Genomic DNA, 22,822 nt, shown 5'->3' with positions numbered 1-22,822 from the left:
CTTTTGAAGTGGCTCACTCTTTTTTTTTTTTTTAAAGATTTATTTACTTTATTACAAAGTCAGATATACAGAGAGGAGAGGAGAGACAGAGAGGAAGACCTTCCGTCCGATGATTCACTCCCCAAGTGAGCCGCAAAGGCAGGTGCGTGCCGATCCAAAGCCGGGAACCTGGAACCTCTTCCAGGTCTCTCACGGGGGTGCAGGGTGCCAAGGCTTTGGGCCGTCCTCGACTGCTTTCCCAGGACACAAGCAGGGAGCTGGATGGGAAGTGGAGCTGCGGGATTAGAACCGGCGCCCATCTGGGATCCCGGGACTTTCAAGGCGAGGACCTCAGCCGCTAGGCCACGCCGGGCCCAGTGGCTCACTTTTGTTCCAAGGGGTAATTCCCCAAGACATATCAGTTCCCACTCAGGTGTGGAAGTTTACTAAGGGTTCTGGCATTGGCAAACTGACTGGATTGCTGTAACTCTGGGTGGCTCACCAAGACTCACAAAAACCCTCGGTCGCAAAGCGGCAGAAATGCTGCATTGACCTTCCTGAGATTCTGTCTTCCCTAGGCTCATGTAATCTCTTGCTCCGTTATTGCCTCTAAAGTGATTTTGTAAATAATTAAATAAATTGTACAGACTACCTACAATGGGTGGTTTGAGGTAAAGTATTTAGCCTGCTAGTAATAGAAACACTTTTCCTTTTTAGTGATTGGACAAATTGTTTCACAGATTTTTTTTTCTTAAGGCAACATGTTTAGCTATTAACTAAACATGCTAGTAATTTTTTATGCTCATAATGTTATATGATCCATAGGGAAAATGACCTATGATATTGGCATAATGGTTTCATGTCTGTGGTTGGATGCTATCTTTCATGTAGCCATAGGTTAAAAGAAAAAATGGTATCTCTGTCCTGGTAAGTCAGAGGTTAGGAAAGAGACACAAAAATGTGCTTGGACAAGATTGGAGAGTAAGTTTTGCGACAATGGTCCATGAAGAACCACTGTAACAAATGAGTTTAAAGTATATCCACTGAGAGTAAAAACCAGAATGACATACACTATAGACATCATCCTTACCAGATTACAGAGAGCCTTTCCATGTTTTCCTTTGGTGGTAGATGTGTTTGATGCTTAGGCCAAAAGACTGAAAAATAGATTGGTCTTTTTTGCAGGGTAGACTGGGACAGAATTTTTACAGTATTATGTTCATTGTATCAGCACATAGAAGATTCTAGAACATGATTTGAAATTCAGTGTTGAGCATAAGACAGGTACTTACTGCGGAGAAGGTGTAACCTGCTGCCTAACCTATTTGGAGCACTTACTGTGTAAGGGCTGGCTGAAATTATTGAACTACAGAGCTATTACTATTAACTGATGAGGGCCAGATCCTAGGCATACGAATTTTCACAGCCTTGCCTCCTATCAACCTCCTGTACTTTCTTCTGGCAGATACCAAGACAAAGCAGTCATCTGGAGGGACATGATTGCTCAGAGTTGAGAGAAGCAAATGGGAGAAGAAGAAAGCCTTGGGAGTTGATCAAAGACAGGTAAGATATGATTTGTTTTACCAGATACGCAGATTGATGTGCAGTCATTTATTCTTGGGTATAAGATGAAGAAGGGGATGAAAACATGTGCTTTGTTTTTGTCACATTCCTATTTTGCAAGTTGGAGGTAAACTTCGAAATCCTCAAGAACTTGTTTCGTCTATGTGGATTATACTGCACTGGAAAAGACTGCACGGATAGACTAGGTGGTCCCAAATTTTACAAGGGTTAAAATTAGCTTGGGGAGGTGAGAGGACAGATAGGTAGCTTACCTGTGAGACAGCCATATGCTTGGGTTTGACAACCACTTAGCATCCTGATCCAGGCTTCCTGTTACTACAGAAGCTGGGAAGCAGTGCTGATGGCACATCTACCTGGGTTCCTCCAGTGGTGTGAGAGGCCAGGATCGTGTGCCTGTTTCCTGGTTTCAGCGTCAACCTCAACCCAGTTTTGACTGCTGTGGCACTTGAGGAGTGGGTCAAGAATGAGAGCCCCGATTCTGTGGCTGAAATACCAGAGGCAGATTGACTTTTTCTGTGCTAGAGGGGTAGGTTTCAAAAAGTTATGATTTACAGACCAGGCTGCATACTAAATAGGCAACCTGCCCTTTGTTGTATACCTTGATGTCCATGCTTCTAAGTGTGGTCCAGATGCTAACATTATGAGGGTTTTGGGAAAAAAAAGCATCCAATTTTTACCCGGTCAGTACATCTGGAACTACTAATATTTCTGTCTGGGGCTAAGTTGCTTTGAAACTGCATGGCTGTATTAGAAGTACATTAGAGACAACAAGTTATCTAGAAATTAGCAACTTGCATGGAAGAGCATTTGATGAATTACAAATGAACTCTGCTAAAACAACAGGGTGTGAAAGCCTATGCTGTTTTGACTTTTCTACCAGATTCAAGGGAGGAGCTTACATTTCATGCACAACATACCACACTCACATCCAACAAGGGGCGGGAGTGAGGGCAGGGAAACGACCAAATTTCTCAGTACTCATAAACACATGCTGCTTTTCTAATTCAGTAGGAAACCTAGCACTAGTACGTACAGGCATCAAACCTACACATTAAATACCCACATAAAGAAATACCATATTCCAAGAAGGAGGCAAGGTTAGAGAAGAAATGCAGATCCAATTCCATCTAACGTGATTTAAATCATAGTCTAAAAAGAGCCGTCACAGAGCCCCTATCCCGGAACTCAGCCCAGTGCACAGGAAGCCAGTGCATAAATTCACCTGGGCAGAGAGGAGATGCTGAATTCCTGGAACCAAAGGATTCCAGCCTCCTCAGGGATCTGTCAGGCTTCAGTGAGACAACAGCAGTTTCATTTGACACTCCTTGCACTGTTGATCTCCTGGTGCATGGGGAGGGCAAGACCTGTTTTTACACTATTTAAAAAAAAATATATGATTCAAAGGCATTTTCTTCCAGCAGAAGGATACACAGAGCAACTACAATACCAAAACTGCTTGAGAAGATGATGAAAAATGTCTACATAACTAAGCTAATCTTAGTGGTTGGATTGTCCCATGTACCAATGTGTAGCTTGGGAATATTTACTTTTGTAGGCTTTCTGGTGCTCCTGCCATGCTTGGGATTCCGCTGGGTTTCAAGAGCAAAAAGCTACAGAAGAGGGGTTATCTGTCTATGGAAGAATCGTAAGTATGCCCTTGAGCTTTGTGCCTGCCATGGGCCTTTTGCCTATGTACGCTATTTCATGGTCTAAGTGTCCATGTGTTCCTCCGTAATCTGTTGGGCTTTCATATAGGCAGTTGTCAAGTACAATGTTAAGGGACAAACCCTGGGATGTGTTCTCCTGAAAGAAGGAATGAGTTTTAAGACATCCAAAGAGGCAAGCTGTGGTTTGAGACACAGTGGGGTGTCATGAATGGATTCCAGGCTAGTGTCCTCTGGTTTCGAGTAGAAGAAAGACATGCTAATCCTAGGGAAGCAGACCCTTTGTGGAAAAGAGTATGGGTTCAGTGAAAAGTTGTCACTTAGCAGTTGATGCAATTTTGTGCAATCCATTTGCTGCTAGTATTTTTAAGTCTGTTTTAAATTTGAATTAGCTGCATTTCATCAACATAAACAAATTTACACACAGGCCAGATGAAGGACTGTCCAATTCATATATAGGATAATGATTATCTAATTCTATAGAGCAAAAAGAATCAAGGTTGAGAGGATTGTGATCTGGGATCAGCCTTCCCTAAGGAAGTTTATTAACAGGGTTACCTTACAAAATACAGGGTTCCAAGTTAAATAATGTAGTCATGCCCCCACATTGTATTACAATGCTAGTTAGGAACATACTTCATATCATCTATGGGCCTCTTGGCATTATACAAACATTATCTAGATAGATACATTTTAGAAAGAGATTGACAGTACAAGAGGACTTTCAAAAGCTCATAGAAAGTATGGAACAAAGTGTTGAAATTCATGCAAAGATTTTTTTCCCTAGAACTTACCTTCCACCAACTTTTTTTTTTAGATTTATTTATTTTTATTACAAAGTCAGATATACAAAGAGGAGGAGAGACAGTGAGCAAGATCTTCCGTCCGATGATTCACTGCCCAAGTGAGCTGCAATGGCCGGTGCTGCGCTGATCTGAAGCCGAGAACCAGGAACCCCCTCTGGGTCTCCCACGCGGGTGCAGGGTCCCAAAGCTTTGGGCCGTCCTCAACTGCCTTCCCAGGCCACAAGCAGGGAGCTGGATGGGAAGTGGAGCTGCCGGGACCAGAACCGGCGCCCAAGGCAAGGACTTCAGCCGCCAGGCCATGCCGCCGGGCCCCCACCAAGTTTTTGAGGAGCTTTCACAGCTGCCTATCTACCAGAGTCTTAAACCTACCATCTCTGCCTACTAGTGAAGTAAAACATCACTAATGTACAGAGATAGTGCTGTCAGGACCTGCCCTATTTCCCTGTGACCTGAGCTTCCCAGGGAAATAGGTTTCTCAAGGGAAATCCAGGGGCAGTTTACCAAACACCAACTGGATTGAAGTCCCCTCTCCTTTTAGCCTGGGACTCAACTGAAATGCTCGGGATGCAGAGAAAGGTGAATCACAGACTTTGCAGATTAACAAGGACTCTGAGAGCAGTGTCACACCTGTGGATCTTTGGTTGGGTTTGAGCCCAGGGCCCGGGAGTGCAGCAGGGGGCCTGCCAGGCCTGCTCAGGCCCAGGCACCTCGTGAGCCTTCCCGTTTGCTGCCAAGTCAGCCCCCTTGTCCACAGACACCATGCCAAGGGTGTCCTGCCCAAGTGTGCGCTGTTCTGGGGCGCCCTGGGCTGGGAGTTGCGAGGTGCCCTCCCTGTAGACTGTCCCTATCAACTACTGGTTCACCCTCTGCAAATGCCCATAGTGGCCAGGTCAGAGTTAGGAACTCAATCTAGGTCTGCCACATGGGTGGTAAGAACCTGACCACCCCAATCATAACCACTGCTTCCCAAGCCCCAGTGGTTGTAAGTCACATTATGAGTTGGGAGCTGGAGTAAGGCATCACAAGCAGGTACTTAAATATGAGACATAGGTACCCCAGCTACCAGGCCAGTCGCCCAATCTAACACCACCCCAAAATCATGAGGTTTGCATGATCTTTGTAGAAACTGGGTTGGGGAGGAATATCCCTATGGTAAAGAGGGGTGCAGGTGGTCTCGGGTGAGCAAGCAAGGAAGGAAGCTCAGAGACAGAAGAGTTTGTGGCAATGGGGAAGACAAGGAGACAGGGGGTTGGTAGTGAGTTTCTTAGGAGACAGGTCTTCCTGCTTTCCAGCTCGTGTGTCTTCAGCAGTCACTGTTGAAAGCATTACTGCGTCTCATTCCTGAGCCCACAGAAAGGAGTCAGTGAGGACAAAGGAAGCACGTGGTCTTTACCTGTGTCACTGGAAGTAGGCGCGCAGCACTGCAGCTTCTGCTGCCATTTCCTCCTCTGACCTCCAAGAGGCCTGAGTGTCATCCTCTTTGTCATGTTTCTGGAGCTTTGGAGGAAAAGAAAAACAGAAGAGGCTCATTATTGGATCCTTGGGAATCACCTTGGGATGTTAGGGAAGGAGGATTGGACAAACAGATGCTTGCAGGGGTGGTTTGGTCTCTCATCAGCCCCTGTTGCCAACATTTGCACATGAAGAAGGCTTTACATACTAATCTGCATTTTCAGCTTCTTCAATAAATCACTAGATTAGGCTCGGCTGTGGCCTCTGCTACTGACACTCAGAAGTATGGGCATCAGTTGAGGAAGGAAGGACATTATTCCACTCACCAACATCTCTACCACCCTTTAATCTGGTTTATCTATAAAAGTGTGACTACGCATTATCCCAAATTCTCCAGACCAGAAATATTTAGATTTGGAAATACTTGTTTATGCATAACGTGAGAACTTGTGAAGAGGACCCAAAATCAAATCTCACATCTGTCTGTCATATACGCCCTGTGCTCACAGTCTGAAGGAAGCTGAGTGCAATACTCATTGTGTACCTAAGTTTTCAAAGTTCACCTCTCTGAATGAGGTTAGATATGGAATTTTCCACCTGTGTTTTTTTTTTTTTTTATTATGGAGCATTTCAGAGTCAATATTTTTGGGTTAGAGACACTTTACCCATGGTATCCTTGGTTAAGCTTCTCTTATATCAGCAGTTTTGCTCAGAAATAAATTAGTAATTGCATTAAGAGGGCTCAAGCAGAGAACAGCAAAAGAAATCAAATGCATAAATCAACTTATTAACAATGGGTCCCAGTCAAAGAAATCATTTTAAAATCCTCAATGGTATTTATTTTTTAAAAATTATTGCATGAGTTATCAGAAACAGGAGGTTTTCAAAATTTTCTTTTGGGAAAGCTACATGTTGGCCCTTAATCCCATCTCCACATTCAGCTTCATTGGCTAACTTTGTTGTTCCTCTGTAGCTGTACACCTTACAAAATGATGAGGTTATAAATTTTCCACAGAAGGTAAAGTGTGGTATTCTGTGGGTACTCATTTGAGATGGAGACAAATGATTTAATGGCACCAGTGATGGCTAGCGCTGATTATGGAAAGGGCAGTTTGCTGGACATGCATTATTTCATTTAATCTTTACAATAAGCCACTAAGCAGGTACTGCCTAAGCTCATTTACTAAGGAGGAAATTGAGTGTAGCTAGTAGTGACAGGTGCCAGGGTTGTCACCAGCAGTGTTTGCCTTATCCATCCTGGTGGGTGTTTGCCAACAAAAAGTAGATCATTCCAAATTCTGTTCCAGTGCATCAGGCCTATTTACCTAAAAGTTGGATCCTTTGAAATTAATTTTTTTTTCCGCTCAGCAAAAAATCTATTAACTAAAATAATAGGGTTTGTTATCTTAGGCCAGAAACACTCTAACCCTGAGACCCAAGCCCTGGCAGCTTGCAGCTGAGGGGGTCGTTCCTCCATCCATTTCAGAGCACACCTCGATTCAGAAGGCGGAGCAGTGAGGGGACGACAGCTTAGCTCTCCAGCTGAGCCGCACTGCGACGCAGGGTAAGTTGGAACCTAAATGAGGGTCATTAGCATAGAACCGGGTCACAAATATGTTTATGAGGGTCATGGATCTTCTGTTCAGAATTTGGCTGCCAGCATGCTGGTTTTACATTTTGCCACATAGATTTAATTCTCCTTAGTAGAAGAAAGCACATTAAGAAGTCATTTCCTTCCTTGCAGTAGAAGACGTGACGCACTTGCTACAGGCAAGTCAAACAGGATTGCTGTTCTACTCCAGAACTAATTTTCATTTTGATACTACCTTTAGGTCTATTATAAATCCATCTTGTAACAACTCAAAGGATGATGAAAAACAATGCAAAATTCAGGCAATATGGCCTTCCCACTTGTGGGATTGCCTGGAGAAGACACAGAAATCAAATATTAAGTGCTCTCATCAATTTAATTTAAAGCCTGTGAACATTAATGCCATCCTGGCTATTAGGCGTCCGTCTGCTATTGTCATATGCCTTACATATGGCAGCACTATGCCAGTGCTTAGAAGTTGTTTATGGCAAAAGAGGAAATAAATAAAATGACACTAATCATATTTACAAAACTGTTGTACATGGTTTTTAAAACTTATGAGATGTCCCTTCTAAAAGCCACAAACAGAAACATGTGGTCAGCAATGACTGCACATCTGGGATATTTTTGAAACATAAAATCTTGCCCCCAGAGATTCTGATTTAATTGGTTTCTGGAAGCCTGGTAGGAATTTTTTTGTTTTTAATATATACTTGTCTAGCTGTTCTGAGACAAACTCACTATTCAGAAGCACTGCATTCAGAAGAGTGTGTGTAGACATAGCCCATACACATTACAGAGACCTTCAGGAAATCTATAGAATGCTGAAATTAAAAAGTAAACTCACAAGCTATAGTGGAGGGCTTTCACTAAGGGTGCCCCAGGGAATGGTGGGGATCACTGGCCAAGGCAGCAGGAATTTAACCTGGCACTGGAGCCCTGAGGCTGACTGTTCCTTTCCGTTATCCTCAACAGGCATCCCCCTGGAGAGGATGGAGGCATCCTACAGCTGATTCTTACTAAGATGGGACTGCCAAACAGCTGGGGGAAGCTAACCGCGTTCAAAGGTTTTCAGTGTCACAGCATTATAATTTGGAGGCATGGAGGAAAAAGAGTTCTCTAAGGAGCATCCAGCCAGAAGGTGAAGTTTGTTCTATACTCTAACAAGAATACAGAGAATAAGCTCCTTAATCACTTTGTGCCTCTATGTAATATTTGAAGGGTAAGGAAAGTATGAGTACTACTTGCTATTTAGTATTGTGAGTTGTTACTACTATCACTATTATTTTAAGCCAGATATGTTATCTCCACGACAACTACCACCGCCCATCCCACAAGTTGGAGTGTTTCCAGAAATGGAAATACCTTTATTATTTTTATGCTTTCCAGGTGATCTGTACCTTTTGGACTTCATTTTAAAAGTTGAGGTCAAGGATGAGCACTGGGTCTAGTGGCTAACATGCCCATGCCCATAAAAGGAGTACTTGACTTTCAGTCCTGGCTCTCTTCCCAATTCTGCCTTCCTGTTAATTCATCATCTGTTGCCTCCCAAGATATAAATTAAGCAGTTGGATCCATGTTACTTATGTGACTGCCTTGGATTCAGTTCCCAGTTGCTAGCTTTGGCACAAACCGAGTCCTAGCCATTGTAGTCATGTGGGGAGTGTACCTGCAGCAATAGTGGCATTCCCTTTGCCCCAAATCAATCAATATTCAGAGACAAAGCTGGGATGAAAATTCAGATTCCTATCCATGAATGACACCTCTGAGGAAGAAATCTAGCTCTAGGATGAGCCACAACGATTCCTAACTCTGAGGAATCGTTTAAGACCTGAATCATGAAGGCTTCTCACGGATACAAGTTCAAGTCCAAGCGTGAGACCATGTGGAGAAGGTTAAAGGTAATCCATCATCCAGGGAGTGTGGCTGGCAGATTAAGCTACTAAAAATTCAAGACACTCCGTTAATTTGTTTATCTAGTATGTCTCATATAGAATTTCAGTTGTTTTTTTAACCAATGATTTTTTTCATTTGCATTTCGTGTCTAACTGGGATTCCTATATATTCTCTGCCAACTTGACCTATGAGCTTCCCTAGAATGCCAAAGAAAATATTTGACTTGCCCCTTTTTCCCCCCAACCCTGCATCAGTATGTATCATAGCAAAACACAGGGAAGACTATCCAAAGGAAGATCCAAGTGCAGGCTAACTTTCCATGCACTCCAGGGTTTCCCATAGTGAGTATACGGCATGCAGCACAAAACTTTCATTTCCATCATTTCTAAGATGTATACTTTCTCATTCTTTAACCTCCTGAAATCAAAAATGTATCCTATAATGAATAGTGTGTCACAATTTAATTGGCAGTATTTTTTTTCTAAGCAGTACATAAGCTAACACTGCTTCTTCCAGCTCACGCTACCTGGGTTTCCATGTACTGCCACTGTCTCTGTCTTCCTTGCAGTTAAGTCCCATGAGTTTGAGCTCACTGTGAAAACCCTCAGCACAGAGCTCACAGAACACACTTAAAACTTTTCAGACACCTTGTTCTTTGGATACAGAGACATGCCAAAGTGACAAAGTTTGCGAAACCTTGAACCAGCGTCTTTTCTAACATTCCACTTACTGCAACCTATGCTGCCTCCTCCAAACATTTTCTATTTCTATCCAACTTTGAAAAGCGATTAGAAAGTAAAACAGCACACATATCTGTAGCCATCCTGTTTTATCTGCTTGAGATGGTCTTCAAGGAAGGTAGAGGTAACAGGATTTCTGAGTGAAGTACTGATGTGTGTTGATTTTGACATTGTGCTCCCTCCTGTGCCTTGAGTGTATTATCACAAGATGGATTGGGGTAATGATTAATTCTCTGATGTAATGCTCCAGCTTCCTTGGCTATTGACATTTTTTTTTAGTTTTTATTTTATTTTATTTTATTGTATTGTTGTTGACAATCTTTACATAGTTAATTGCGGTTAAAAAAAAAGGTTCAGGGGGTATAGGGAAGTGGGTAATACTATGATGTCCATATTGTTTCCATCATGTATCCGAGGTAAAGGGGGATATTGAGGGAGAAGCCCCACCTGGTTTCCCGCCCACCCCAAGTCCCAGATGTGGGGCATGCTCTGAGATATGTGCTCAAGTGGTATTAATAGTTCTCCAGTTATGAATCGCTGCCAGTTTCGCTCGATGAGGTCGTCCACTGATTGATATGGTCCATCATAAAGTCTCCGTTTGCCCCATATTTCGCTGCCAACATATAGCTGAGACAAATGATTGACCTATTCTGTTTTCTGTCTTTTCTTGGTTAGAGTTCTGAGTCCAGCAGTTCAATTGGGGAGATCTCCAAAGAAACCTTGAGGTATTCCCAGTCCAGATTCTTGTATGTTCTAGCAAGCCCAGCACAGGGCCCAGCACAGTCCATCACCCCGATCAGCTGGTGGTTGCAATTGCTGGGTTGGTTCTGTTTTCAGTCCCGAGTTGCACTGGAACCAATGGGTGTTGCAGTCCAGTCTGGTTCTGCCCAGCACATACTCGGCCCTTACATCAACCAGTGGGAGCTGCAGCCTAGTCGGGGCGACCCACCATAACCCCCATCAGGCCCACCCCCTACCCTGGTTTGCCAGTATGTATAGCAGTAGACCAGTCTGTCCCCTATCCCATTTAGCTCTTGTACTTGTCAATGGGTATTAAAGCTTAGTTCCATCTAACCAACTCAACCATCCAGCCCTCACGGATGTTGTTGAGTGCCTCTCTGTCTTGCCACCCCAGCCCCCGTCCTAGTTTTCATGCCCTCCCGAGGGAATAGTGACCCAGGAAGGGGGAACCCACTTTTTCCCTCCCAGGTCTCTCTCAGTCCCGGTTTATGCACTCTTTAGGTGGTTTTGTGATTTGACTTGACAGAATTAGTCCCCAGTGCCAGCTTCTGCCAGCTAATGCTGCGGCTAAGCCCAAACATCCCTCACCCACTCTAATTTATGCTTGCACCCACAGGAATAATCAGCCCAGCCTGGCTTTTCCCTGATCTAGTCCACATGCTGCGCACAGGTGTTGCAGCCTTGCTTAGTCTGGTCTGTCCCCATCCCAGCCCATGCTCTCCAGTGGAAGTAGCTGTCCGGCGAGGGGACCAGCCCCTTAATCCCCCTGCCAGCTCTGTCCCTCCCTTCCTGGATCTCACGTGTGCTGGCTGGGTGCTCCATTCATATCCAGTACAGGCTACCACGCCCTGGCATTCCATAATGTGTACTGGTTTTGTTGCAACCAAACCCGGCTCAACCCACACTCTGTTCTGGTGTTCGGATTTGCCAGTGGATGACATGAACTGATTCAGCCTGGTCTGCCCCTGACCCATGCCAAATGTGTGCCAGTGGGAAACTTTCCATGGCCTATTCTGGGCTGTTTCCTATCATGCTTCTTGCGCTTACCTGTAGGGACTGTGTCCTGCCAGAGGAGTTGCCCAGGCTCCTCCATCAGAACCCCTCCCAATGCCAGATTTTGCGCATACCAGGGGGTCCTTGAGCCAACCCTACTCAGTTCACCTCCTGTCCTAGCAGGAACAGTGGCTTTTCCTAGCTGGCTTTCACCCCATTCTGGTTCTTGTTGTTGGATGTTTCAGCCCAGCCATGGCTCGTCCATACACACATACAGCTCACACATGGCTCAGTGGGGGGTTGAGACCCAGCCTAGTCAGTCCCACATCTACCCTGGTTCTCCATGACACCAGATGGTGTTGGGGTCTGAACTGGCCTGGTGCATCCAATCCCAGCCCACACTAGTGCCTCGGATGACTGCAACTGTTTCCTAGATAGAACGCAGCCCCCATTCCAGCACACGCGCCCCTTGGTGGGAACCTCAACCCTGTTAGGGTATCCAACTAGGGGAACTTGTATTTCCACAGGGTTGGTCCCACACAACCCCATAGAGTCTACGCCTAGACCAAGTTGTCTCGCGTGCTGGATACAGTCTTGACCCTGCCAAATGTGACCACTCTACCACTCCACCAAACAGTTGGGTAATGGTGCCCATCACTGCCAAAGAGGCCCCCATCCATAGTATTGGTATGGGCTGGTGTGTGACGATCAGTGATGTTCTAGGCAAACAGGCCATTTCTGTATTCCGAATTGGGTTGGTGTATCTGACTAACCGTAATTGTCTCCTGGGTACTTCCCTCCAAACCACCAGGTCTCAGTCCCCACACATGCCTAAAACTTCCATGACCCTGTCATTGGGAATCACCCAAGATTCACTACTCACCTACACTAAAATTGGACTTAGTCATGGGTGTCCCCAGGCAGCAAACATATCTTAAACCCCAGAGCAGGCCACCGGGTGGCCAGCAGGCAAAGCCTGGCACCACATGGTGAGGCTGAGGACTCGTTCACTGCCTTGCGGCAGTGTCTTTGGCGTGAGCCCCCAGCATTGGGTCTGACCCAGCAGGGGCACCCCCCACAGCCGCCACACTGTGAGGAGCGGCACTTGGCCCCAAACCCAAGGCTGGAACCCCCTAGTGACATTTTTATAGCTCTAAAATGGAATACAGTGGAGATGATTCACAATAATGTAAATTTCAGAATTTGGAACTAACCTGTAGTAAACGGTGAAGTGTCTTAAAAGGAGGTTAAACCAATGTGATGCTCTTCTTAAAACTGCAAGTGGCTGAATGTAAATGTAGTTATAAAATAATTTGTGTCATTGTTGCTAGTTTTATAAAAACAGTTTACTGAGCAGAGGGTATTTAAGTAAACTTTTTTTATGGGTTGATATTGCTGTTTACACAGAGTTTAAATAAAGTCTCAAAAAATTGCATTGAATAGGGAAATACATCCTCACGCATTTTTAGATCTGATTATTTACCATATCCAATTCAACCAGTAAGACTTTGTTGAGCACATGACATATCTAACACTCTCTTCTAGGTTTTATGAAAGATATAAAGAGGAATAAGCCCAAAATCTTTGCTTTCTGGGGTTTCACTGCTCAATAGAGCAGACAGATTTATCCATACATAATTTAGCACAAGTCAGACTGGCATAAGTACTGAACAAAAAGTTCCATCAAAGTGTTCTCAGAATGTCTGAGGAAGAAAGAAAAATAATTTTTGCCCGAATCAAGATCTTGGGTGGAATTTAAAACCAGCGATGTAAACTGGGCTTTAAGGGTGGTGATGGAAATTTAAGAACAATGGAAATAGTTTCAGCAGACACAGGATATGGGTATGTACTTATTCCCCCGTTTGGCTACCACAGGCACCTCAGCTCCTCACAGCCATCTAGTCAAACAAGAAATAATAGGTGATGGATGGCAGGGCTGAAAAAAGAGGGCTAGGGTGTCCCATAAAGTAGTATACACTACTTAATGGTGAGAAGGCAGATGCTTCCCTGTAAACATTGCTTGTCCTTATTTTTCCTGCACTTGCCTATAGGGTGCATATGGATCCATCCATTCCTGCTGAGGCTCCTGTAAAACAGTGGGAAAATTGCTCCAGCCATGCCCAATGTCCACTCCACCTCTCTTCTATCACAAATTTTTCAAAGTCCCCTGGAAGCCTTCCTGGACCCTTATGACCACCCTTGAGAAGGAGTCATGTGCCACCGTGTGCTTTCTTGCACCACCCATTGCCATGTGTTCAGCACAGACTCAACTGTAGGACCCTGAGCACCCTCTCACCATGTGTTATTGCTGAGTAGACCATGACTCGTTTTCAGTTTTCCTGATGGCCCAATGAATAATCCCTCCCTCTCACGTGAGGCAAAACATAGTCTTGACACCAATCTCTGCTTCCTTCAAGTTTCTTAGGTTCTCCAAATATTTCTTTTTATAAACGTATGCTCACAGCCTTCCTTCTTACTCTGCGTGTGAGGGATCATGCAAGTGGGAGCCATGGACTAAACACTAGATTGCAAGACATCCAAGTGCAGACAAATTTCTCCTTGTGCGCTCTGTTTGCTATGAAGACCCCCAAGCCCAGTGAGTGGAAATACATTCAGGTAATCAGTGGGGCATGCATCACTTGATTAGTTGCCAAAGCTTTGATTTAGGCACAACTTGAATTAAAAATTGTTAGAGCTGCCTGTGTGGTGCAAATGTTGAAAGAAGGTCTTAGGGTAATTCGTAGCATCCCCCTTTCAAGGAAAACAGATATTGATGTTTAAGAATATGTTACCCCCAGAAGTATTTATTATCTAGAAGTCATGGCACTGGAAAATAATTATACAAAACCACTATACTGTGATAGAACTCAATTGCCTATCTAATTAAACACTGAAGTACGACATTGCCAAGCCATTTGCCAAAGCAGCAAATGAAACTTTGCCAGCATCACAATTTGTACCAGATACAACTCAACAAACAGTACTGTGATGATCTTCAGAGTCTCCCAAGTTCTCAGTAAAACATGCACAAGCCACAGTGAGTATTTCAGCTTTGCTGTAGCCATCCCTGTTACCAAGAAATTACTTTCACTCATTGGACATTCTAGGCTGTATTTTTTTTTCACCCAAAGCTCGTTAGGAGTGGCTCAGCAAAGGGAAATCCTGGCTCTTGGTTCTAAACCGAATTGGTTTCAAGTCTTAAAAGTTATTTATTTATTTGAAAGGAAGGAAAATACAGAGAGCTGCCATCTGCTGGCTCACGCACCCAGCTGTGGTTGAGCCAGAACTCAATCTGGGTTTCCCACCTGGATGGAAAGGACTCAAGTCCTTGAGCCAAAATCTGAGGCTTCCCAGGGTGCATATCAGCCAGGAAATGGTGCTGAAGGTAGAGTCAGGACTTTTAAAGTTAGGTGCTTCACTATGGGATGAAGACAGCGCATGGGGGATTTCAACCACTGTGCCTTGTATTAGTGGAGTTACTTATGGTTGGAGGAAGGTGGGAACCATCAATGAAATGTGGAAACGTGAAAGAGAAATCCAAGTAGAGCCTCCTGGACCTAGGACTCTGCCTCCTGGCAAATGTCCATCTAGGATTTCTTATAGCCAAGAATCAGAACTGCTGAGGAACAGGCCTCCGGGAGGGACTGACAGGATTCCAACTGTTTGAGAATCCTTGGCAAAGAGTGAAGTGTACACCGGACTCATCCTTAGCACACCCCATTGCTGGCTTTTTCCTTACCTTTCTGTTATGAGGCTCATGTTTTTATGGGGTTGACTGATCCTGTTGAACAGTCAGCTTGGCATGACAGATAAAAATCGTATTATGGCAATAGACTGACTACCAGGGTTCCAGAGAGAAATCAATTCCATATACCCAGCAGTTCTTTGCTCTTCAAAAAATAATAATTCCTCCAAAATGCCTTAATTTGTTTGTAAAAAATAGATTTCTGTCTGGATCCCACATACATGATAGAAATGATGAAATATTCACAGTTCTATGCATCTTCCTAATCTGTACTGCTTACCATGTTGGGCACTAATAGATGTTCCAGAAGCATGTATTAAATGTGTCGTTAAACTGCACTTTCCCCTACCACCCCACTAGCAATACAAGTTTATCATTACCATTTGACACATAACTTATTCAATCTCCTTGGAACTTAAATCCCTCAACCTAATGACTAATTCAGAGCATCACCTCGTTAGTTATACCATTTGCTGGCTCCTCTCTACAAATTCCCAGGGACTATCTTGTGGCTCACAGTCTTGAAAGCCTGGGTGGGAAGGCCGCATAGAGCACAGAATCCAAGTTGCAAATAGAGGATCATTCCCCAAGGCAGCATTAAAATTCATCTGAGGATGGGAGGGGAGACCCCAGCTCAGGGCAGTTCTTGGTCCTTAGTCTCTGGTTATCGACTCCTTGCCTCTAAGCTCTTTCCTTTCTGAGATCAACTGACTTTTCAGTGGCTGGGAAATTGGTGAAGCAACAGGGACCAGAGATTTCAGCCAGTTTGATTTCCTCAGGCCTCCTGATTTTAAAAGCATGTTCACCAAGAAATGAAATGAAATTCCTCTGAAAGTTGGTGATGGAGCAAACTTCAGAGAAGAAAGTATTTACTCAAAAAGCAATTTCCTTGGTCAGTTGTGTTCTGTAGGCCTTTCCCCCACCTTGTATTTCAAATATTGGTGGTTAAGTAAGTGCATTCTCCTTTAATCCTAGACTGATGTCAACCTGCAGTACTCAGAATAGGGATGGGAAAAGGCACAGGGGCAGTTCTGCTTGCATTTGAGTCTCCTGAACATTTTTTCATAGTGGCTTTTTTATTTTCTAAGGCACCTTACAGAAGCTAAGCAAACACTAAGGCAAGGAGATAGGCATGAGGTACACAATAAATATGTGTGAACATAATCTCCAAATGCTTCTGAACACCATGTCCCTGGCAGCAGCAACTGGGTTCTCTAGAGAAAACGCTATCAGAGACACTGAGCTAGACGGGATGAAGACTTTGCATAAACCAGCCTGCCCTTCCTCCAGTGCATTTGCAGCTCATTTCTCTGTGGAACTCATTCGATTATTCTACCAGTATCACGGTTTGCTATTCAGTGGCACCTTGGATTCCATGGTGCTCAATGACAGTTAGTGCCCTTGGGAGGTTTACATTGGAGGAAGATGGCAGGCAATTAGCAGGTATAGGTGTCCCTCTGTGTCCAAGTAGATTTGGTTCCAGGATACACCAAGCACTCAAGTTAGCAACATCTGCAGATATTCATGTCCCTTATATAAACTGGCAAAGGATTTTAGTATAACCTAGACACATTGGCATATATACTTGAAATCATCTCTAGATTACTTGTGTCTCCTGGCACAATGTAAATGCCATGTAAATAGTGTTATACTATATGGTTAGCGAATAACAAGGGGGCAATGTCTGTACATGTTCAGTAAAAAAGCTATTTTGGATCTAGATTAGAGTTGCTTGAGTCCCTGGGTACTGAAAGGGACAGCTTTAATCAAATCAATTAATACCATAAGGAAGAATAACAGAGGGATGTGACGGTTAAACAGAGAGATTAGGAAGTGCACCTGTCCTTAGAAAGGAAAGAAGCATTGGCATGGCCTATGTGCTGGCTGAAGACAAGTGACTGAAGTAGAGTGAAGAAGTCCCCAAAGTCTTAGGTTTATGGCATATAGTTGGAGGCTTTGTATAATAATGATTTCTGAAGGTGAGGCCTGGGAAAGTGACCAGAAAGCATTAAGCTGCTAGGTAGGGTGGTGCTTCCATGACTGAACCATATGGATGGCAGGAATATTTCCTGTCTCTCTGCTTCCGGACTCATGGTGTGTTTATGCCTTCATCATCCTGCCCAGTCAGATGCCTCAATCTCCAAACTGTGAGTTGAAACAAACTTTCTCACCTATCAGTGAACTCCCCTATGGGTTAGAGTGATAGAAGGTGTCTAGACCAGGGAGAAACGCTCTGCTTTTAGAGCCATTAGAGCTAGAGAACAGGTGTTGTTACACAACAGCTCTGTCCAAGGCCCAGAATGTCCACAAACATGTGGTAAGTGCAGACTTACTGAGCACAAAGTGCAGAGGCAGTCCAACACAGCTGGCCCTGAGATCGCCTCTGATTATGCAGCTTGATGTTTGCTTGCTGGGTCTCTGGCTCACCTCAACCTCAGACCTGCTACAAAGAAACTTTCCACAGAAAAGCAGGTGAGCAGCAAGCACTCTGCACAACTGGTGACCACCACTGAACAGTCAAGGCGCATACTGCCCTTGCAAGGTTCTTTACGAATGCTTACCATGTGTTTGGCAGAGCTCAGCGAGCTAACCCAGCACCATCCAGCCAGGTGCCTGGCACCAGGACCCACATACTGGCATGTGAAAAGTGACTAATATGAAATCTATATTCCAGGAGTCCTCACTGCTCCCCAGGATTGGTCACGATTCTTTCTACCAAATGACTGTTCTGCCTCTGGCTGTAAAACTGCACTGGCCTAAGCGATTGCTCACCCACTGGAAGTAACATACCCTCTGCTGCCTCTAAATCCATTAATTTCTGATGGAGCTATTCCAATGTCCTTCAGAAAACCTGACCTGTATGAATTGCACAAACAAATTAGGAGCCAACCTTTTCCAAATGCCTTTCTCTATTTCATTTTAAAACCTTCCTTAATGAAGACATAAAGCCCCAAATGCAGCTGAAACGCTAAGCTTATCATGCATGACAGCCGACCTTTGTTACAGAGGATTTTTTTAAGGGATGCTTGAAAGAAATGGAAATTCCCTTGCCTTTCGTTTAACAGTCCGTGTCGCATGCCCTTTAATTGTCTATAATCCAAAAATTAGCATAAGCAACCCAGATGTTAGGCAACTGTACACACACAAACACATAACATCATGCCACACCACACGACACCACATCACACAAACACATCACACAACACCACATCACACACCACCACATCACACAACACCACATCACATATAAAGCTTTAGCACAGTGACATTAGCATGTAACACTAGGCTTTGGAGTATTTGGTAAGACATCAGGGTAAGAAAGAGATATCCTCACTTCTGTCTCAGCTTCCTGTCATCCATCTCACTTTGAAATTATTTGTTACTGAGATGCTCAAAAGGCACTGGAGAAAGTCTGGGAGATGGAGAAATAAATAGTTTTGTTTTTAAATATCAAGCCTTATCTTTCTGAGTATCTGATATTCCCATTAAAGCTGGAAAAAAAAAACTATTGTGGCTAGTTATAGCTTCATGAATGAAAAATCCATAAAAATCTCTAAGAGTTTTAATCTTTTAATTAATCTTATCTCAGTGCTTCTGAAGGATTTAAAGAAGTTGCAGTTGGTTGTATTTTAGAGGACAGAGGATAAAAATACTTTGAAGTAATCTCTTACAATTTCAGCTATCTGTTTAAGGATCCAGAGACAAATATTTGAAAAACAGATGCTCTTAGGATCAGAGTTTGGCACTGATCTTTTCATGATTTTTAAAATTTTTTGCTGATTTAATTGAAAGGAGGGAACAGAAAGAGATCTTTCATTTGTAAGATTACTCCTTGAATACTTGTAACAGCCAGGACTGGGTTAGGTCAAAGCTAGGAGGCGGGGAAATGAACCCTGGTCTCCCACAGGGTAGCAGGAACCTGGGACACAGAAAATCACGTGCTGCCTCCCAGGGTGTGCATGAGCAGGAATTTGAGTCAGATGTGGAGGTGGGACTGGATCCCAGGCACTGCAATGTGGCATGTGGACATTGTAAGCAGTAACCACCCCTGCCGCAATGCCTGCCCGAGACCAATCTTTAAAGTTTTCCAAACATTCATGGGCATTGTTGTCTTTTCTTGTGCCATCTTGCTTCTGAGGAGGACTCACCGTGTTGATTTGAAAGCTCTTACACATAAAGGTCTTATTACTTTGTGACACAAGCTGACAATTCATTGATAGGCCATCCCACTCTTTCATAATAAAAATCTTTTACTTCCCCAGCTTCTACCTATATGCCCTAGCTCGAGCTTTTAAAGTCACACACAAGACTATCAAGCTACCATAAACCAATACTTTCAAATGTTTCTGCACTGGATCTACATCTAAATCTAGCACTGCTGTGGGCCACAGAGCCCCCCTTTGTTCACTCTGTCTAGTAAGAAGATGCACTAACACAATTTGGAAAACAATTTGGCATTACTTTTTAACTTTTCTATACCCCAAGATCCAGCAGAACTACAAGAGAAGTTCTCACACATGCATAAGAAGGTGTGTTGGAGAAAATTCAAAAAGGCTGCAATTAAAATGGTAAAAATCTGGAAATGCCCAGTTTTGCACAGAGATAGATAACTAAACTTTGAGAAAATTGAATGTTTGGTAGTGATACATCCCATAGGGATTCACTTTAATAATATATTATTAAGAAGCAATACTGCAAGCATAATATGTAGCAAAACTTCTATGAAGTTAAAAGAAAATTCAAATATATGCATTTTAGGAATATGTGAGTATTTCAAGAAGTCAATGGAAAAAATAAAGTGGAAAGATGATTTTGGTGCCAAAAAAATCTTGAAATAAATGAGTAGTTCTTTGTTCTATGTATTTCTGTAAACTGTCTGAAGACCCTCTCAATGCATAGAGATGCCTAAAGTCAGGCCAGGGTTGCCTTCTGCACATTGCTTTATTACATTTCTATAATGCATTTTTACAAATTGGCGGCAACTCTGCCTTAAGCAAGTGTACTGGAGCCATTTTTCTATAAGCACATGCTTAATTCATGTCTATGTGTTAGCTTTTGGTAATTCCCACCATATTTCACAGCTTTGCTTATTATTTGGTCATTGTGATCTGTGATGAGATCAGTGATCTGGAATGTCACTGTAGTATTAGTTTTGGGGTTTTCACAAACCCCACTCTTAGGTGTTTGATTCCTACTGCTATTTGATTCCTCTCCTCCCTTTCCTCAGTGTATCTTATCCACTGTATCCCTTAAGGAAAAAAGAAACAAAGCTGAACTCAGACCAATTAATAACCCTCCAATGGTCTCATAAGTGTTGAAGTGAAAGGAGGAATTGCACATCTCTCACATTAAACCAAAAAAAAAGAAGTGATTAAGATTAGTGAGAAAGTCATGCTGAAACCTGAGATATGCTGTAAGCTAGGCCTCTGGTGCCAAACTACCAAGCTACAACTGTGAAAGCAAAGTTGTTGGAGGAGAGGCTCTACTCCAGTGAACACACGAATGACAAGAAAAATAAAGCCTTACTGCTGATACGAAGAAAGTTTGAGTAGCCTGGGCAGAAGGTCAAAGCAGTCACAGTGTTCTGTTAAGCCAAAGCCTAATCAAAAGCAAAGCACTAACTCTTCAATTCTGTGAAGGCTGAGAGAGGTGAGGAAGAGGTGAGTAAACTTATAGAAGAAAAGCCTGAAGCTGGCAGGGGTTGGTCCACGAGGTTTAACAAAGCTAATTCTACAGCACAAAAGTGTAAGGTGGAAATGTGAAGCAGCCAAGTGTGGTGGTAGAAGCTCCAGCAAGTTATCCAGCACAACATGCCAAGACAACTGAAGGGCAGATTTTAAAGGCAGATGAAACAGCTGTCTGTTAGAAGAAGATGCTGTCTCAGACTTGCCCAGCTAGAGAGGAGAAGCTTTACCTGGCTTCAAAGCTTCAGAAGGATGGTTTTCTTTTTTAGGGAACAATGCGACTTCAAGTTGAAGCCTGTGCACATTTACTGTTCCAAAAAACCTAGGACCCTTGAGAGTTATACTCAGTCTCCTTGTGAAACAATGAAACCTGGAAAAATGGACAAAAAGGATAAATATTCTAGAAACAAGCTTATTTGAGAAGCAGAGAGAACCCTCCAGCCTGCTCGTTCATTCCACAGTTGCCTCCAATAGCTTGGACAGATAACAATCTGAAGTCGGGAGTTTTGTAATCAATCCAGGCATCCTACGTGAGTGATGAAGACCCAACTACTTGATTTATCACCTGCCATCTCCCAGGACATGCATGTGATGAGCAGAAAGATGGAGTCAGAGCTCAAACCCATACACCATAATAGCAGAATTGTTTTAACAGCAAGACAATGTCACCCCTAGGCAAACTACCTTTCCTAGTAAGTTGACTTTGATGCTAAAGAGTGCTGAAACCTGCGCATACTTCTACTGGTGCTCACTGACAATAAACCTGATCACCCAGAGCTTGGGAGAAGATGCCCACATGATTAATGTCGCCCTCAGACCTGCTAAAAAACACAATGGCTCAGTTGGTTAATTCTCCATTTGCAAGTGCTGGGATCCCACACAGGCACTAGTTTGTGTTTCAGACGCTTCAACTCCTACCCAGCTCCCTAGGGAGGACGGCCCAAGGCCTTGGAACCCTGCATTCATGAGGGAGACCCAGAAGAGGCTCCTAGTTCCCAGAATAATTCAGCTCCAATAATTGCAGCCATTTGAGGAGTGAACCGGGAGATGAAGATCCTTCTCTCTAAATCTGCTTTTCCAGTAAAAATGAGTAACTTTTAAAAAAAGCATTAAGAGAAAATCTGCAGTTCTTGGATAATTATCTTGACTTTCAAGTATTTTTATTGAGGACATGCATTTCATAACTATAGTTGTCACATGTCCCACTGATGCCTCTGGATAAAGCAAACTGGAAACCTTTGGGGAAGGGTTCACCATGCTAGGTGTCATCAAGAACATGCTGGGAGGAGAACAAAACAGCATTGAAAGAAGCTGATTCCAGCTCTCTTAAATGGTTTCAAGGGGTTCAATACCTCAAGTGGAAGAAGCTCTTGTGTAGGTGGCAGAAGCAATAAGAGGACTAGAGTTGGACACAGAGCCTGAATTGCTGCAATTTTGCGACAAAACTTTAACAAAGAATTGCTTCTTAAGGGTGAGTAAAGAGACTGGATTCTTGAGATGTGATTCACTCGTAAGGAAAAGGCTATGAAGATGACTGGAATAATGACAAAGAAGTCAGAATACTACATGTTTAATAAACACAGCAGTGAGCAGCACTGAGAGGACTGTTTCCAACCTTGAAGTAAGTTAGACTGTAGGTAAAATGCTACCAACCAGTGTCCCAGACTGCAGAGAAATCACTGAGAAAAGGAAGAATCGGTGGCTGCCCGCCCCAACTTCGCTGTTGTCTTCTTAGTCTCAGAAACTGCCACAGCCACCAACACTGATGCAAAGCTCTCCACCAGCAAAAAGGTGATGGCACGCTTAAGGCTCAAATGATCATCAGCAGTTGCTAGCAATAAAGCATTTTAAATTTTAGGTATGTCGGCGGTTGGGTGTAATGCTATTGCACAATAAATAGACTACTGTGTAGTGTATCTAACTGTTATATGCACATGCACTAGAAAA

At 43.5% G+C, this 22,822-nt stretch overlaps 1 protein-coding gene across 2 annotated transcripts in view; it reads right to left on the bottom strand.

Moving 5' to 3' along the window:
- Positions 1 to 22,822, bottom strand: part of FHIT (fragile histidine triad diadenosine triphosphatase) — a 784,365-nt gene that overhangs the window by 14,697 nt on the left and 746,846 nt on the right. For both annotated transcript variants that reach the window (XM_058678423.1, XM_058678424.1), the window contains one exon: positions 5,427 to 5,530. In XM_058678423.1, the coding sequence (XP_058534406.1) occupies positions 5,432 to 5,530 (99 nt within the window). In that variant the 3' untranslated portion in view covers positions 5,427 to 5,431. The remainder of the gene's footprint in view (positions 1 to 5,426; positions 5,531 to 22,822) is intronic.

The sequence above is a fragment of the Ochotona princeps genome, chromosome 21 (genome assembly GCF_030435755.1).
Source record: "Ochotona princeps isolate mOchPri1 chromosome 21, mOchPri1.hap1, whole genome shotgun sequence".
NCBI lineage: Eukaryota > Metazoa > Chordata > Mammalia > Lagomorpha > Ochotonidae > Ochotona > Ochotona princeps.
Note: the sequence above shows the minus strand (reverse complement) of the source record. Positions and strands in the feature narration are given on the sequence as shown.